We start from the raw sequence: 18,046 nt of genomic DNA, 5'->3' as shown, positions 1-18,046 counted from the left end.
GCCTCTGCAGACGTTGAAGCCATTATTGAGAGGGACCTTTCCACCTCCTGCTACTCCCATTCCCATCATCCCTGCCCTTCCCTCAGACTCCTTCCTCTTTCCCGCGCTTTGCAGGGAATCCTGTAAATTTAAGCAAATCCACTAGGGGGCGCCTTCTGCCAAGAGAAGGGAACATCAGGCGATTCCCTATGAAGGGCGAAAGTCACGGCTGCCTTTGTGGACGCGGCTGCGAAGGAAGTGACGTCACAAGCGTTTGCCGCTCTAGGACGCGGCACTCGCTCTCCTTGTGAGGCTGCGGGAGAGTCCACCGGGGTGGGGGAGATCCAGACATATCCGGTCTGAGTGGGGGGGGCTGTTTCCGTGCAAAGGGAGGAAGAGGAGCGAGAGACCCACGCCCGGGCCTCCTCCGGCTTCAACCCCAGGTCCCATGCTCCCCAGCCACCCTTTTCCTGCAGGGGGAAGCGGGGATGCCAGGAAGGCTGCGGGGATCCGGGGGTCCCTTCCCGCCCCTTGTCCGGCGAACAACCCGAGTGGGGGGAGTGGAGGATCGGTCTTGCGGAGGCCCAGCAGGAGAGGAGAGAAGCCACGTGGGGAGTCACCAGGGTCCCCTGTCTTCGGAGAGGGAGAGAAGCGGGGCGGCCTCTCCAGCTGCCTCCTTCCCGGCCCTGCGCTGGGATGAGCCGCTGGGGGCTCCGGGCAGGTTGGGTGAAGGTTGTTCAGTGGCTGAATTCCACTTTCTAATTCTTGGCTTTTCTTTTTCTTTCTATCTCAGATACAGAAACTCGAATCCCTTTGAAATCTTTGCAAGCCAAAAGTTTCTCTTGGGCAAAAGAAAAAGGAGCGGAAAAACTTGCAGGGATCCGTCCTGCAGCCCTAGAAATGGTCCCGTGAAGGAAAAGGCATCTGGAGACCCACCAAAGTCCTTGGACCCATCTGGAGTTGCTCTGCAGGACAGAAAAAGGATGGAGACACAACCTTTTGCCAAGGAGGGAAGCGTAAAAGGCCTTTCGGCTGCTCAGCCTGGGAAGGGAAGGAAGCTCTGGAGAGAAACAGGGCGAAAGATCCTTGATGAGGAAACCATCCGCCCTTCCGAAGTTCAGCCCTGGAATTTCATCCAATGCCAGGAGGCTGAAGGTCCCCGACGACTTTGCAACCGACTCCATGACTTTAGTAGGCGATGGCTGAGACCAGAAAAGCACACCAAAGCCCAGATGCTGGACCTGGTGGTCCTGGAGCAGCTCCTGTTCCTTCTGCCCCCAGAGATGGAGAGCTGGGTGCGGGAGTGTGGAGCAGAGACCAGCTCCCAGGCGGTGGCCCTGGCTGAAGGTTTCCTCCTGAGCCAGGCAGAGGAGCAGAAGGAGCAGGTCGAGTTGCAGGTGAGACACTTTAATCGAGGGAGCTCAAAAGGGAATGGAGAATGTGTTTGAATACTTCACCCCTCCTTTCCAAACATTTCTGACATTCATAATATGTAGTGATGGATACTGGGGGCTTTGAGGTTGTGTTCCGAATATAAGAATCCACTTAATATCATGTGATGTACATTAATTCTGCTTCTTTTTTCTTCCCCCTTTTTGAAATGTTTCACTGTGGAGATCAGAGATCCTGAAGGAAAGAAGAATCCATCAACCCCCCCTCAGAAGCTATTTTTCAGGAGAATCCCTTGGGAAGATCAAAGTTGGGACCCCCTAGGAGGTAATCCAAGATCCTCTGATTACCCAGAAAGATCCCATCTACCTTAACCTTCTTCTCTTCTGTAGTATACCACCTCTTATTTTGTTAAATATGAATACTGAAATTATTTATTTCTTATAGAGAAACAAAGAATGAAGTGTTCTGTTTTTTACGATGGAGCTCAAACAGCAGTTGAACCTCCAAATCAAGTAAGAAAGGGAAATGTTATTAGATTTGTATTGTTCTTTCCTTTAGGAAGTGAAGTGGGTATGCAGAGTGCTCCCTCCTTCCACTCCCCCCCCCCCCCTTGTTTGGATATGGACATCATAATAGCGGGTTCAAGTTGCTCTCAACCAGCACAGCTTCCTCTGTAAACTATTACTGGGACACAATGGATTGTCATTTCTACCCTCTGATTCTGTTTAGGAAATTTTTTTAAAGATGACTGGTTAACTGGTTCTGCTAGGTACTCCTCCAACTATGAGTTTACAAGAAGTAATTTTTTAAAAGAGCTTCAAGAGATAGGAATAAATGTATCAGTGGATGTAACTGCTAGAGACCTGTTCATTTTGTAATTTTTGACTTGGAATTGTGCCAAGAGAATGAAAAATAACTAAAAACTCACATTGCTACATTACCAGTTTTAAAAAGCCTTGTTCATAACCAGTTGTTCAAAAAATAAGCAAATCATATTTAAAAAAAGCAGAATTTTAAAATACAAAGGCAACTGCCACATAGAACATGTAATCACAGTAATTTGGGCTACAAAATAATTTCCAATCCTCTGATTTGTTCCTGGAGTAGATCAAACATTCCCACTAGGCAAAGACCTTCAAAAAGACCTTCACAGAGAATTTTCTCTTCTTTGTTTTCTCCCATTCAGCCAATGGCTAGACTACTACATCAATCAATGATAGATAGAGCAATACATCAGTTGATCCAGAAGTGGGAGTACTTTACTGAAAGGCACTGTAAATTCTGCACAATCAATTAACTTGATAAAACCTACCCCAAATATTTCATCAGTCAAAGAAATTTTCAGAAATTTTGATTTTTTTCACTAAAATTAGGATGTAATACATATCTTTGCTTTGGGAATTTGAGAATAAGTTGGTAGGGATCTTGGCGGTCTTCTAATCCAACCCTCTGTTCAGACAGGGAGCCCTATAACATTTCAGATAAATGGCCGTCCAATTTCTTCTTAAACGGCTCCATTGTTTGGGAGGGAAGTCATTCCACTGATTAATTGTTCTCACTGTTGGGAAATTTCTCTTTAGTTGTAGGTTAGTTCTGTCCTTGATTAGTTTCCATTCATTGCTTCTTGTCCCGCTTTCAGATGCTTTGGAGAATAGGTTGGGCTCCTCTTTGTGGCAACTCCTTAGATATTGAAACACTGCTATTATGTCACCCCTAGTTCACCTTTTCATTAAATTAGACATACCCAGTTCCAGCAACTCTCGATCCTTCTATATCTCAAGCTTATCTTCTGGAATCTTGGTATTCCTGTCAATTTTGTCTTGTGTACGAATTTGATGAGTTCCCTTTCTATCCTCTTGTCTTAATTATTCATGAAGAATCCTTTGTGAATCCTTCTGTTCTGTTCATTTTTCCTTGTTCAGGGGAGCCTGGTGTCCTTCGAGGAGGTGGCTGTTTATTTCTCTGAGGAGGAATGGTCTCAGCTGGATCCTGACCAGAAAGCGCTGCATTCGGAAGTCATGCTTGAAAACCATAGGAACCTGGTCTCTCTGGGTAAGAGTTTTCTAGTCCCTAATCAGAGAGTCCAAGAAGACAAGTTATAGTTAGTTTGTTATTTAAAAATCACTAATGTTATAACGTCTCCTGGGAGGGAGAGGGAAACGATCTGCCCTTCTCGTACTCCAAGGAAGGAAAGAGTCAATGTCTCTTTGCTTAGATGCTTTCTATGCCATTTCTTGTGTATATTTTTCTATTTGAACTTATCTGTGGAGGCTGAGAAGAATGTGTGTTTTCATGTGAGACTAATGTGTCGTCATGTGTCCTCTACAACTTCCAAAAGTGAGAACAGAACTTTCACGATCGGGCCATAGAACAGCATGTAATGGGAGATCACACAAGATCAGAAGTATGAGACCTTGCACTATTAGTCTCACGTGGTCTCGCACTAAAGTAGTTTGCCACTCCTTTTGCAGAGAACAGAAGCATAAACTACTTTAGTTTGATATCACATGAGATCAGTAGTGCAATATCTCAGGCTAGTGAACGTGTGATCTCGCACTAATTCCTTCTTGGATGTTTCCCCTGATTATTCCTTAACTCAAAACTGACTTTGAGTGAGATTTGCAGTTTGATCTTTTTCCCTAACCTTATCATTTCATTTCTCTTTTGCTTTGAAGGTAATAATGGGGAGGAGAATCAAGATTCCTGTGAATTGTTCCAAGTGATCAATGCTAATGATGGAACGGATAAATTTGGAATTAGAATGGAATTAGAAAGCGATGGGAGAAACCAGACAAATAATTGGAATCAGGAAAGGTCATCATCCACTGATTATCTGATGCAAGATTTTCTTGCCCAACAAGAGTCCATAAGGAACAAATATATTGGGAAAACTATGAAGCTAATCGAAGATAAATTACATGTAAACAAATGCTATTTAACCCCCCAAAAAGGAGAAGATGCTATAAGGCACAATGGAAAAAATTACAATGGGACATTCATTCCTTCTCTTGAAAATAACTTCCTTACACCTCAAAAAGTGATTCACACAAAAGAGGAGCCTTATATATGTTTGAAATCTAGAAAACATTTTACAAGAAGCAGGCAACGTATTTCCCATGAAAGGATTCACACTGGGGAGAAACGGTGTTCAGAAGCACCTGTAGCCCACTCAGCCCAGTCCCTCCAAGCAGCAGGAGAGAAACCCTATAAAAGCATGGAGTGTGGAAAGACCTTTACTCATAGCAATGAACTTACTGTCCACAAAAAGAGAAACATGGGAGACAAACCATATAAATGCATGCAGTGTGGAAAAGCTTTTACTCGTAGCAGGGAATTTAATATCCACAAGCAGATCCATACAGGAGAGAAACCATATAAATGTATGGTGTGTGGAAAGGCCTTTGCTCAGAACAGTGGACTTACTATACACAAAAAGATCCACACAGGAGAAAAACCATTTAAATGCATGGAGTGTGGGAAAACCTTTACTCAAAAAGGTAATCTTATTTCCCATCAGGTGATCCATACAGGAGAGAAACCATATAAATGTATGGTGTGTGGAAAGACCTTTGCTCATAGCAGTGGACGTACTATACACAAAAAGATCCACACAGGAGAAAAACCATTTAAATGCATAGAGTGTGGAAAGACCTTTGCTCATAGAGGTAATCTTATTTCCCATAAGGTGATCCACACAGGGGAGAAGCCATATAAATGCTTGGAGTGTGGAAAGACCTTTGCTCAAAATTGTTATCTTATTTACCATAAAATGACCCACACAGGGGAGAAGCCATATAAATGCATGGAGTGTGGAAAGACCTTTGCTCTGAGCAATAGACTTACTATACACAAAAAGATTCACACAGGGAAAAAGCCATTTAAATGCATAGAGTGTGGCAAGACCTTTTCTCATAGAGGTCATCTTATTTCTCATAAGATGATCCACACAGGGGAGAAACCATATAAATGTATGGAGTGTGGAAAAGCCTTTACTCAAAAAAGTAGCCTTATTTCCCATCAGGTAATCCACACACAGGAGAAACCATATAAATGCATGGTGTGTGAAAAGACCTTTGCTAAGAGCAATAATCTAAGACTACACACAAGGATCCACACAGGGGAGAAGCCCTTTAAATGCATGGAGTGTGGAAAAACCTACACTCAAAAAAGTAGCCTTGTTACCCATCAGGTAATCCACACAGGGGAGAAACCATATAAATGCATGGAGTGTGGAAAGACCTTTGCTAATAGCTATAACCTAAAAATACACACAAGGATCCACATAGGGGAGAAGCCCTTTAAATGCATGCAGTGTGGAAAAACCTTTACTCAAAAAAGTAGTCTTATTTCCCATCAAGTGATCCACACAGGAGAGAAGCTGTACAAATGTATAGAGTGTGGAAAGACTTTTGCTCATAGACGCAATCTTATTTCCCATAAGGTGATCCACACAGGGGAGAAGTCCTTTAAGTGCATGGAGTGTGGAAAAACCTTTACTCAAAAAAAGAATCTTATTTCCCATCAGGTAATACACACAGGGGAGAAACCATATAAATGCATGGAATGTGGGAAGACCTTTGCTAATAGCAATAGCCTAAGAATACACACAAGGATCCACACAGGGGAGAAGCCCTTTAAATGCATGGAGTGTGGAAAAACCTTTACTCAAAAAAGGAGTCTTATTTCCCATCAGGTAATCCACATGGGAGAAACTATATAAATGGATTGTGGAAAAACCTCTACTCAAATAAGTAGCCTTATTTCCCATCAGGTGATCTACCCAGGGGAGAAACCATATAAATTTTATTGTATTGTATTGTATTAAATGCATGGAGTGTGGAAAAACCTTTACTGAAAAAAGGAGTCTTATTTCCCATGAGGTAATCCACGTGGTAGAAACCATATAAATGCATGGAGTGTAGAAAGACTTATTCACTGTGTTGATCTCAGTAACCACAAAAAGATCCACATGGGAAAATGCATTTAAATATATGGAGTGTGGAAAGACCTTTGCTCGAAGAGTTAATCTTATTTGCCATAAGACGATCCACTTAAAAGAGAAACCATATAAATGTATGGAGTGGAAAGACGTTTGGTTTTGAGCAGTAGACTTACTACCCACAAAAAGATCCACACTGGGGAAAAGACCTTTAAATGCATGGAATGTGAAAAGAGCTTCGCTCAAAGAAGTAATCTTATTTCCCATAAGACGATCCACTCAGAAGGGAAACCATTTAATGAATGCAGAGAGATAAAAAAAAGATTTATTTTTGAACAAAGACAAACAAACATAAAAAAACACATCTTCCATTACAAGTTGTAGGAGTGTTTCAGTTGGTTACAGTACTTCCATGCATCTCTTCCATAGTCATCATCTGCTTTTCATATCAAATCACATATTTTAAATTCACCTATATTCATGCATATCACTATTATTATATCTCAACCTTAATTTGACTACAATTGTTTTTACATCCTTTTATATATAATATTCAAAATCTAGAATAGGATTATATGATAACATTCTATTAAATCATCCTAAGATCATCCAATCACAATAATCCTTATAACATATTCTAGATAAAGATTTTAAATCTCTATTCTCCATGTTTTGTTTATATAAAATTTCATATCAAAATAATATATCTATATGAATTGTTACCATTATTAATCATCATTTAACTATAGCTTTTGTCACTTCATTTTATACCCATAACTCGGATAATTTTTTTCTCTTCTTCTGTGCTTTGAAGTCTGGGTAAAGTTCCAATTCATCTATCTCCCTTTTCCATATTCCGCTCTTGCCATTACCAACCACGCTCACTTTGTTGTCAGTATCCACAATTATCTCTTTGCTCATTTTTTCTTCCATCTTTTGAACTCTGTAAAAAATGAAGAATTTTAATCCATAGGTGTAAGCAAAACGGAAAAAGAAGAAAGAATTAATCAATTCAATTTAAAAAATAGGGAACGTTTGCAAAAGTTCCATCTGTGGAAAAAAATTAAAAACATAACACACTAAGTTTAATGTAGATTAATTTCGCCACTTACAGTCTTCTGTCTTCAATTTTAATTGAACTTAATCTCTTTTTTTTGAGGGGGGGTAGTCTCATTATCTAATAATAAAATTTCCTCACCAATTCGACACACTTTCTCTTTCTGCTTTCTTCCTGTTCCGGAGCTGTCCGAACTTCAGCAGCTTCATTAGCTGTGTTTCTGTCGCTGGAAAAAAAGACTATTCCTAGATCTTTCAGGGACTTTGCGGTGTCCCTGAGATCAAGAGGAGGTGCCCTCCTCAATCACCGTCTCTACGGGATGGTTTAGGTCCAAATGGACCGTCCAGCGGCAGAAATACCAACTGCAATCTCAGAGCGCCAAGATCGCATGTCATGCCGTCTCTCTTCACAGAGGTAATCTTAATACTCATCAGGTGATCCTGTTTATTCCTCATACTCTGTGCATTGGTGTAGACATTTGAGTCCATTTTGAATGATTCTGTGTTTACTGTCTACATAACTTGTGTTATTCCGGACTGCCCCTATTTTCTTGCCACTTGTATGATTCATGGACATGGTATGGCACTCACTATTAAATGCTTGGCTTTGCTTGACAGCGGGAGTGATAATCTTACCCGCACAAACATCTGTGTTACATGCACGGATAACCCTATGAGTTTTAGATTGCTGGGGACAGAAATGTTCTGTATCAATTAATTCTCTGTCCCTGCTGTTCAGTTGAAATGTTTATCCAGAAAATCTGTGAATTTAATGCCAAGTAACTCAGTCCCTTTCTTGGATGGGTGCAAACCATGAACTCCTGATTGCAAAATAACACCATAACTAAGTAGTACAATGGAGTTGCAGTGCAGGTGAATGTGTAACATGCTCACACTGGTGTAATGGGGCTGGATGTTTGTTCATACTTCCCTCCGTGTAGATGCAGTTCCATTGAGAATTACATTTGATTGGTTGGTCAGCCAGTTACGAATCCATCTGATGGATGGCCTATAGGCCTATCTCTTATCTCACAATCAGGAGGCTGTGAGTTCGATCCTAGGTAGAGGCTGATATTTCTCTCTGGGCACAATGAGAATATATCTGCTGAACAAAACTCTGCCTTGGAGATAGGAAGGGCATCCAGCCAGTAAACATTGAGTTCCTAAAGCTGTGGCATGCAGAGCCTGTCTCTGGGCATGCATCGTCGACACCTGAGCTTATGGGTTCCGCCATGCATGTGCACACTAGCCAGCTGGTCTTTGCGTGGGTGTGGGTGCCAGAAAGCAGAAGGCCAGGTGGCCAGCACGTGCATGCACACCAGGGAGCTGCTCTTCCACTTTCCATCTGCATCCACATGCAAAGATCAGCTGGCTGGCTTGCACCTGTGCATTGTGCAGCTGCTCTTCCAGTTTCTGGCGCTTCTGCACGTGAAGTCCAGATAGCCAGGGTGCATGTGGGCATCGGAACACAGAAGAGCAGCTGCCCTTCCAGTTTTCAGCACACACTCATGCATTTTGGTTTCAGCACTTGGTGCCAAAAAGTTTCACCAACACACTCCTATGACCATTTCAGAAAAGTGACTATCCAGTCTCTTAAAAACATCCAGTGAAAAAGCACCCACAATGTCTGAAGGCAAGCTGTTCCACTGGCTGATTGTCCTCACTGTAAGGAAGATTCTTGTTAATTCCAGGTTGCTTAGTTCATCTGCATTGCTTCTTGTCCTGTCCTCTGATGCTTTGAAAAATAAATTGATGCCTTCTACTTTGTGGAAGCCTCTCAAGTACTGGAATACTGCTATTATGTCACTCCTTATCCATCTGTCAGTGTTCCAAGTATCATGTAGAATTAAATCAGAGTTCAAGGCAAAACGATCTTTAAAGTTCCAATTTAATAAAGCAGACATCTTAGCACATCTGTGTTAATCCCAATTCTGGAAATGACATCAGAATTCCACCCAGTTAAAAGTTCATGATCTTGTCCCCACACCCACAATCCATCACATGATCCAATCTTCTTCTTCCTCACTGGCGTCTCCACCCAGCTGCTTCCAGTCAGGTATAAAAGTGCGAAGAGAAAAGATGACCTTGGTCTTCTAGAAAAAAATGAAAACAATACATTCCACAATCCTACTCCTGTCTATTCCCCCCTCCCATCAACTATACTAAAGAAACAGCATAATGAAATAAGTTTCAGTTAACTTCCTAGTGGTGTGGGGACATGGTTGTAATTTGTCTCTTTCATTCATTTGATTAAAACAGTGATGGAAGAAATGTCCTTCTGGGTTCGGCTCCAAGTGGGGAAAAAGATACTGGAGACATGGAGGCTGCTTGCAAAGATGGTTTAATGGTGGACAGTACCACATGGCTTGAGTCCTGAACAGAAAAGGTGATCACATGCTTCAATGTTGGTGCAGAAGGAGAGAAGCGGGACTGAGACCCCTGGTTTTATGCCCTCTCTGGCCTTTGATCTTGATCTTGTATTCTGATTGGTTGTCAGATTCCCATGGGGCCATGCAGGGGCAATTCTCTATGCTGTGTTTTGAATCCAGGTTTGATTGAGTTCTCAGATGCCATGTGGTGAGTTGGGTAAAGGCTGGTACTAGCATGCCTTGATTCCATCACCTGGAGCTGAAGGGGAGAACTCTTTATTATGTAAAGTGGACTAGCTCACGTTTTAATGGCACATTGACAAAGGGGGTGGGGGCAGGAAGTTGCAGGGAGCTATTCTCTCATGTTTCTCCATTTTCACATCCAGGGAAATATTCTGCCTTTTCAATATTTCCTAGGATATTTCATTTTTCTGTGAGAGGGCTGGGTTTTAACTTCCTACAACAGTACCAACTGCCACATCACTGGCATCAGCCTGGATTACAAATGCTTTCTCTGGGTCTGGGTGTTTTAATACAGGTTCAGCTGAAGAGTTTTTTTCAGTTTTTCAAATGCTGCTTGGCAGTCCATAGTTCAACTCAACAGTTTACAAAGTCAGCATATTGTCTCCAGCAATCTGGGTCCTCCTTTTACCGACCTGAGAAAGATTAAAAGACTGAATGAACAATGAGCCAGTGAGACTGAACTAAATTGAAAAGGACAACTGTGTATTAAAGAAATCAATAAAAATCAATCATTTCCCTAATGGCGGCTTCCTTGCCTGTGTCCATCTTCATCCACTTAAGACCAAAGTTCTGAACAACCGCAAGACACACACTGTGTTTTCCAGGGAGGCCCTGGAAATGAATACTATTTAACCCTGTGAAAAGTTATCACCCAGTCCTCTCCCAGAAAAATGAAATATCCCAGGAAATATTGAAATGGCAGAATATTATATTTCCCTGGATGTGAAAAGGAAGAGACATGTTTTGAAGAGAGAATAGCTTCCTGCCCCCACCCACTTTGTCAATGGGCCATTAAAAAGGCCAAGCCAGTCCCTTTACATAATAAAGAGTTCTCCCCTTCAACTCCAGGGGATGGGATTAAGGCATGATAATATTGGCCCTTTACCCAACTCACCACATGGCATCTGAGAATTCAACCCAACCTGGATTCAAAACACAGCCTAGAGAGTTGCCCCTGCATGGTCCCATGGGAGTCTGACAACCAATCAGAATACAAGCTCAAGATCAAAGGCCAGAGGGGACATAAAACCAGGGACTCAGCATCTCAATCCCACTTCTCTCCTTCTCCACCAATATTGAAGCATGTGATCACCTTTTCTGTTCAGGACTCAAGCCATGTGGTCCTGTCCACCATTAAAACCATCTTTCCAAGCAGCCTCCATGTTTCCAGTGTCTTTTCCCCCCCACTTGGAGCCGAACCCAGAAGGACATTTCTTCCAACCACCTTCCAAAAAAAGAAGAGAAAATGCTATAAGACACAACAGACAAAACTACAACAGGACATTCATTCTTTCTCTTGGAAATAACTTCCCTACATCTCAAAAAGCGATTCTCACAAAAAAGGACCGTAATGAATGTTTGGAGTCCGGAAAACTTTTTAGAACTTAGCGTACTTCCCGTGAAAGGATCCACACTGGGGAGGAGCTATTGCAAATGCAGAGAGAGCTTCAGAAGTGGTAGGACTCTTATCACCCGTAAAAGGATCCACTCAGGAGAGAAACCATTTAAAATAGCAGTTAGACTTATATACCGCTTCATAGGGCTTTCAGCCCTCTCTAAGCGGTTTACAGAATCAGCATATTGCCCCCAACAATACGGGTCCTCATTTTACCCACCTCGGAAGGATGGAAGGCTGAGTCAACCTTGAGCCGGTGAGATTTGAACAGCCGAACTGCAGAACTGCAGTCAGCTGAAGTAGCCTGCAGTGCTGCACTCTAACCACTGCGCCACCTAAAAGCATGGTGTGGAAAACCCTTTGCTAAAAAAAGTAGTCTTATTTCACAGCACCGTCTCTGACGGGATTTGGACCCTTTTGAGGCCTTCTGCAATCTGCCCAGCCTTCAAAGCGGCTGCTCTTGAGGGAGGCAACTTCAAATCCTCCAGAGAGATAGTTCTTCAATTCTCCACAAACAGTTCCTGGACAGAAAGGAGGGGAAGATGGAGAAATTGCTGCCTGTGGAGAGGTTGAAGCCTTTGTCTGACAGGGAGACATTGCGAGAGGGCCTTTCCTCCTACTCCCAGGCCCATCATCCCCGCCCTCTCCCTTCCCCTCAGACGTGCTCCTCTTTCCCGCCCTTTCTACAATCCTGCCAGTTTGCGCCAAAGCCACCAGGGGGCAGCCTCTGCCAAGACAAGTAAAATCCCCGTGCTTCCCCATTGGCCCGCTGGAGGGCGAAGGTCACGGCGGGCTTTCCAAAGGAGGCTGCGAAGGGAGTGACGTCACAAACTCTTACCGCTCTAGGACGCCGCACTCGCTCTCTTTAACCCCTGGGGCTCCGCAGGAGGCGGAGAGGCTGCGGGAGGAGATCCAGACGTGGCCCGGGTGAGTTGGGGGCTCTTCCCGGGCAAATGGAGGCGGAGGACGGAGACACCCGCACCCCGCCCTCCTCCGGCTTAAATCTCGGGTCCCATGTTCCCAAGCCGCCCTCTCTCTGCAGGGGAAGCGGGGAAGGCGGGGGGGGATCCGGGGAAGAGCCCGAGGGGGGGGGGGGGGAGAGTCGGGTCGGCAGGAGAGGAGAGAAGCCGGGCGGGGAGGAGGCAGGATTCGCACTAAGCTCCTCGAGGGCCCCATCCTGCCCTGCGCTGGAATGACCCACTGGGGGCTCCGGGCAGGTTGGGTGAAGGTTGTTCAGTGGCTGAATTCCACTTTCTAATTCTTGGCTTTTCTTTTTCTTTCTATCTCAGATACAGAAACTCGAAGCCATTTGAAGTCTTTGCAAGCCAAAAGTTTCTCTTGGGCAAAAGAAAAAGGAGCGGAAGAACTTGCAGGGATCCGTCCTGGGGCACCAGAAATGGTCCCCTGAAGGAAAAGGCATCTGGAGACCCACCAGAGTCCTTGGACCCATCTGGAGTTGCTCTGCAGGACAGAGAAAGGATGGAGAAACAACCTTTTGCCAAGGAGGGAAGCGGAAAAGGCCCTTCAGCTGCTCAGCCTGGGAAGGGGGGGACAGAAACTAGGGAGAAGATCCAGGAGGAGGAAACCATCCGCCCTTCCGAAGTTCAGCCCTGGAACTTTATCCAACACTGGGAGGCTGAAGGTCCTCGAGGATTTTGCAGCCGACTCCATGACTTTAGTAGGCGATGGCTGAGACCAGAAAAGCACACCAAAGCCCAGATGCTGGACCTGGTGGTTCTGGAGCAACTCCTGGCTATCCTACCCCCAGAGATGGAGAGCTGGGTGCGGGAGTGTGGAGCAGAGACCAGCTCCCAGGCGGTGGCCCTGGCAGAAGGCTTCCTCCTGAGCCAGTCGGAGGAGCAGAAGGAGCGGAAGGTCCAATTGCAGGTGAGAGGCTTTAGGGAGCTCAGAAGGGAATAAAGAATATGTTTTAATCTTCACCCCTCCTTCCCAAACTTCTCTGGCATTCATAATATGTGGCGATGTTCCACCAATTCTTGTAGGACATTGTTCCATTCTTTTCTCACTCAACCACACTGATGGATATTGGAGGCTTTGAGGTTGTGTTCTGAATATAGGAATCCACTTTCCATTTCATATGATTTTATTTCGTGTGAAGTACATTAATTCTGCTTCTTTTTTCCTTCCTCCTATTTGAAGTGCTGCACTGTGGAGATCAGAGATCCCGAGGGAAAGAAGAATCCATCAAATCCCTGTCAGGAGCTAACAGCAGTTGAACATCCAAATCAAGTAAGAAAGGGAAAAGTTATTAGATTTGTATTCTTGCTTTCAGAAAGTGAAGTGAGTGTGCAGAATGCTCTCTCCTTCTATTTTCCCCTCTTGTTTGGCCTGGATTATTTTTGTTTTCTTCCACAACACGGACAGCAGAATAGCGGATTCAACCAGCATAGCTTCCTCTGGTTATCTTGTTCATCAATTTTGCATTTACAAGAAGGAATTTTTAAAAAATTCCTTCAAGAATTAGGAATAAACACATCACAGTGGCAAGAACTGCTAGAGACCCATTCGTTTTGACACTCTTTGGCTTGGAATTGTGCAGTGCTAATGAAAAATAAATACATTACTATTTTTAAAAAGCCTTGTTTATAACTGGTAGCTTAAAAAATAAGCAAATCGTATTAAAAAATAAAGTGGAATTTTAAAATGGAAAGTGAATGGCCACATAGAGGAGGTAATTACAATATTTTGGGCTACAAAATAATTTCCAAACCTCTAATTTGTTCCTGGATTAGGAGATCAAACATTCCCAATTTGCAAAGGCTGAAAAACAACCTTCACAGAGAATTTTCTCTTCTTTCTTTTTTCCCATTCAGCCAATGGCTCAGACTACTAGATCAATAAGTAATTGACAGAGTGATAGATCAGTTGATTCAGATGTGGGGTTACTGTGAAGCAATGTAAGTTCTGCAGAATCAAACTTGCCCGAAATATTTCTTCAGTCAAACAAATTTTCAGAATTGTCCATTTTTTAAAACTAAAATTAGGACTTGTGTGAAGCACAGCCACTTAAATTAGTGCATAACTTTGCTTTGGGAATTTAGGAACAATGGAGAAGAATAACAGAATTGGTAGGGATCTCAGAGGTCTTCTAGTCCAAACTCTTTCCCAGACAGGAAGCCCTATACCATTTCATATAAATGACTGTCCAATTTCGTCTTAAACATTAAACAGTATTGGAAAATGCACAACTTCTGGAGGCAAGTCATTCCGCTGATGAATTGTTCACACGGTCAGGAAATTTCTCTTTAGTTGTAGGTTACTTCTCTCCCTGATTGGCTTCCATCCATTACTTTTTGTCCTGCCTTCAGGTGCTTTGGAGAACAGGTAGGGCTCCTCTTCTTCGTGGCAGCCCTTACATATTGCAACACTGCTATTATGTCACTAATAACTAGACATACCCAATTCTAGCAACCGTTTTTCATATGTTTTAGCCTCCAGGACCCTAATTATTTTGGTTGGTCTTCTTTGTATTCTTTCTAGAGTCTCAAGATCTTTTTTACATCTGGCAACCAAAGTGGTTCTAACACTTCATGTGATCTTGATTCTGTTCCACTCTTAATGCAGCCTATGATTCTGTGTGGGGTTTTTTGGCACCTATAGCATACTGCTGGCTCATGTTTAAGTGATTGTCCACTAGAACTCCAAGACCCCTGTGGTACATACTAATGTTGAGCCAGGTATCACCTATGGAACAGGTGGCACACAGGGCCCTCTCTGTGGGCATGCCCACCGTCGCCTGAGCCTAGCTCCACCATGCATGTGCATGCGCCTCCTGCCAGCAGCTGCTTTTTGGTTTCTGCCACGCATGTGCAGGGCGATGACGCATGTATGGGATGCGTTTGCACATGCATGGTGGGGTTCATTTGCGGGTGGGGTCACATTGCATTTTAGGTGTTTGCATGCACGCGCACCCCTACCCCGTTTTGGGAAACCTGGAAGGTTTGCTGCACCAATCTGGAATCCATACGGGGTGTGGGAGGGAGGGGTTGCATTTTGGGTAGTGCGTTCACGCTTTGGCCTCTTGCCAACAAAAAGGTTAGTCACCACTCATGTATTCTATGCCCAAGCATTTGGTTTTTCCTTCCTAAATGTAGATCATAACATTAATCAACGTTGTTTTTCATTTTAGATGGGGCCCAATCTGTTGACACTTCTATATCTCAAGTTTATTTTCTGGAGTGTTGTTATTCCTATCAATTTGATCTTGTCCGCAAATTTGATGAGTTCCCCTTCTATCCCCTTGTCCAAATCATTGATTAAGTTCAACAGATCTTGCAAACCCACCTGTTCTTTTTTTCGTGTTCAGGAGAGTTTTGTGTCCTTCAAGGAGGTGGCTGTGTATTTCTCTGAGGAGGAATGGTCTCAGCTGGATCCTGACCAGAAAGCGCTGCATTCGGAAGTCATGCTTGAAAACCATAGGAACCTGGTCTCTCTGGGTAAGAGTTTTCTAGTCCCTAATCATAGAGTTCAAGAAGACAGATTATAGCTACTTTTTATTAAAAAATCACGAATCAGATATCGTCTCCTGGAAAGGGAAAGGAAAGTATCTGGCCTTCTGGTACTCCAAGGAAGGAAAGAGTCAATGTCTCTTTGCTTAGATGCTTTTGGCCCATTTCTTATCTGTATTCTTCCATTTCTATTTGAACTTATCTGTGGAGGCTGAGAAAAATAGTGTGTGTTTTTATGTGTGCTCTGGAGGTCATGTGAGAAGAATGTGTTGTCATTTGTCCTCTGAAATCTCCCAAAATTGTGTGAGAACTTTCACTCTCAGGTCATGGAAGAGCATTCTCCTAATACAATTGAAGAGCAAAGGCCTCATGAAGTGTGACTCAGAGCTTCCTAGGGTACAGGTGATCCCCGAGTTATGACAGTTCACTTAATGAGCATTCGAAGCTATGATCCCCCACCCCCTCTACTTTATACCCAGTCCTGAAATTACAAATGTTGCAGCACGATGGCCATCCACAGTTTACTAATGACAGTAGAGGCGCTGCAACATTCGCCCTACCTATTCCCCCATCCCACCTTACGAAGACTTACTCTGTGATGATGTAGAGAGCCATCAGTTCCTTTGCCTGCTTTGGTGCATTTGCAGAAAAGATAGGGCTAAAGTAGTAAAAGGTCAGGTGAGATCAGTAGTGTGAAATCTTGCATTACTGGTCTTGTGTTATCTTGCACTATGGTATGTTCGGCCTCTGATCTCTTCTAACCAAGGCCTGCACAAGATCCGAGGCAAAAGGCTTTGGAAATAGAGAGAAGGCCTTTTCATTTCCAAAGACTTGCTTGGATCACCACCAGATGGATTTGTAACTGGCTGATCAACCACATTCAACATGTAGTCATCAATGGAACTGCATGTACACAGAGCGAAGTATTCAATGGGGTAGCCCAAGGCTCTGTTTTAGGCCCAGAAGTGTTAATGCCATATTATAATGCCTTGGTAAGGCCACACCTGGAATACTACATCAGTTTTGGTTGCCACGATGTAAAAAAGATGTTGAGACTCTGGAAAGAGTGTAGAGAAGAGCAACCAAAATGATTAGGGAACTGGAGGCTAAAACATATGAAGAACGGTTGGAGGAACTGGGCATTATGTCTAGTTTAATGAAAAGAAAAGTGTGATATGATAGTTCTGAAGTTCCCAGAAAATGACCTAATTAATTTACGAGCCTCGAGACAAAGTTCAAAAGTAATTCATTTATTAGGATCAACATTCTGGGGTGTACTCCTGCTGAGCCAAAACTGATTTACACTTAATGGCGTCTGAACTTTACCCCTGTGTCCCCTCCCCTCTCCCTTGGTCATAACTCACATTCACCAACAGGATGCTACGGCAGGTTATGGATATGCGCAGCTGCAAGAATATGAGACCTGACTCTAGCCAAAAGTATGCATGGAATTTTCCTCCCTTCTCTATGCCACTTGATAGTAGTCATGGCAACACTTTACAAGTTGACAATAGTAGTGTTCGAATATCTCAGGGGTTGTCACAAAGAAGTGGGAGTCATCTATTCTCCAAAGCACCTGAGGGTAGAACAAGAAGCAATGGGTGGAAATTAATCAAGGAGCAACTTAGAACTAAGGAGAAATTTCCTGACAGTTACAACAATTAATTAGTGGAACAGCTTGCCTCCAAAAGTTATAAATGCATGTGGCCCATAGGCCGTAATTTGAGGAGCCATGCACTATAGTATCAGTGTTTATATCCCAACTCTTAACCCATGTAGCTTCTGATAAAGGGTATCCTTTCCAATGAACCAGATATTGTAATCTACCTCTATGTAGTCTATAATCCTTTTTTTTAACTTCATAATGGGTTTCACCCTGTACAACAATTGGTTTGGGAGGAGCTGCTTCTGCGGTATTAAGCTTGAACTGATGTGTTTTTGGTGTTTTCCCAACCCTTCTTTAATGGCTCCTCCATTCAGCTAGGATCATGGAAGAGGGTTGTTCTCTTGGCAGTTCAAACATGGGGACAAACTCCATGTTGGTGGTGATCTAGAAAGGGGTCAGTCCCGTGCTGCTGTGCACAGCATTGTTGTAAGCCACTTCCGTGAAAGGTAGTAGGTCTGTCCAGTTCTTTTGCTGGTAATCCACGTAAAATTTGATGTATTGTTCCATCATTGCATTGGCATGTTCCGTGGCGCCGTT

The 18,046-nt window shown here is 43.4% G+C and overlaps 2 protein-coding genes across 3 annotated transcripts in view; both read left to right on the top strand.

Annotated features, from left to right (window-relative positions):
* Window positions 1–342: 342 nt before the first annotated feature.
* Window positions 343–6,217, top strand: LOC116503342 (zinc finger protein 708-like). 2 transcript variants are annotated; one of them, XM_032209706.1, is made up of 6 exons: window positions 343–422; window positions 773–1,376; window positions 1,596–1,695; window positions 1,816–1,883; window positions 3,294–3,423; window positions 4,047–6,217. In XM_032209706.1, the coding sequence occupies exons 2-6, from the start codon at window positions 963–965 to the stop codon at window positions 6,089–6,091; spliced, it is 2,757 nt and encodes a 918-aa protein (XP_032065597.1). In that variant the 5' UTR covers window positions 343–422; window positions 773–962; the 3' UTR covers window positions 6,092–6,217. The 2 variants fall into 2 exon arrangements, with proteins under 2 accessions (XP_032065597.1, XP_032065598.1); XM_032209707.1 differs by lacking the exon at window positions 343–422 and having other exon boundaries at window positions 1,285–1,376; window positions 1,601–1,695.
* Window positions 6,218–12,197: 5,980 nt separating this feature from the next.
* The window catches only part of LOC116503330 (zinc finger protein 493-like), a 32,242-nt gene continuing 26,393 nt past the window's right edge, over window positions 12,198–18,046 (top strand). Inside the window, exons 1-4 of the mRNA XM_032209679.1 lie at window positions 12,198–12,301; window positions 12,664–13,261; window positions 13,535–13,624; window positions 15,702–15,831. Coding sequence (XP_032065570.1) covers window positions 12,854–13,261; window positions 13,535–13,624; window positions 15,702–15,831 — 628 coding nt within the window. The 5' untranslated portion in view covers window positions 12,198–12,301; window positions 12,664–12,853. The remainder of the gene's footprint in view (window positions 12,302–12,663; window positions 13,262–13,534; window positions 13,625–15,701; window positions 15,832–18,046) is intronic.

Source organism: Thamnophis elegans, chromosome 2, assembly GCF_009769535.1.
Source record: "Thamnophis elegans isolate rThaEle1 chromosome 2, rThaEle1.pri, whole genome shotgun sequence".
NCBI classification, from domain to species: Eukaryota; Metazoa; Chordata; class Lepidosauria; order Squamata; family Colubridae; genus Thamnophis; species Thamnophis elegans.
This window is presented reverse-complemented; position numbering and strand designations above follow the sequence as displayed.

Bases quoted from the DNA above. Each gene is read 5' to 3' on its own strand.
- LOC116503342 (XM_032209706.1), top strand. From the start codon at position 963: ATGGAGACACAACCTTTTGCCAAGGAGGGAAGCGTAAAAGGCCTTTCG. The intron at 1,696-1,815 runs GTAATCCAAGAT...TATTTCTTATAG, and splicing joins AAGTTGGGACCCCCTAGGAG to AGAAACAAAGAATGAAGTGT. The intron at 3,424-4,046 runs GTAAGAGTTTTC...TTTGCTTTGAAG, and splicing joins TAGGAACCTGGTCTCTCTGG to GTAATAATGGGGAGGAGAAT.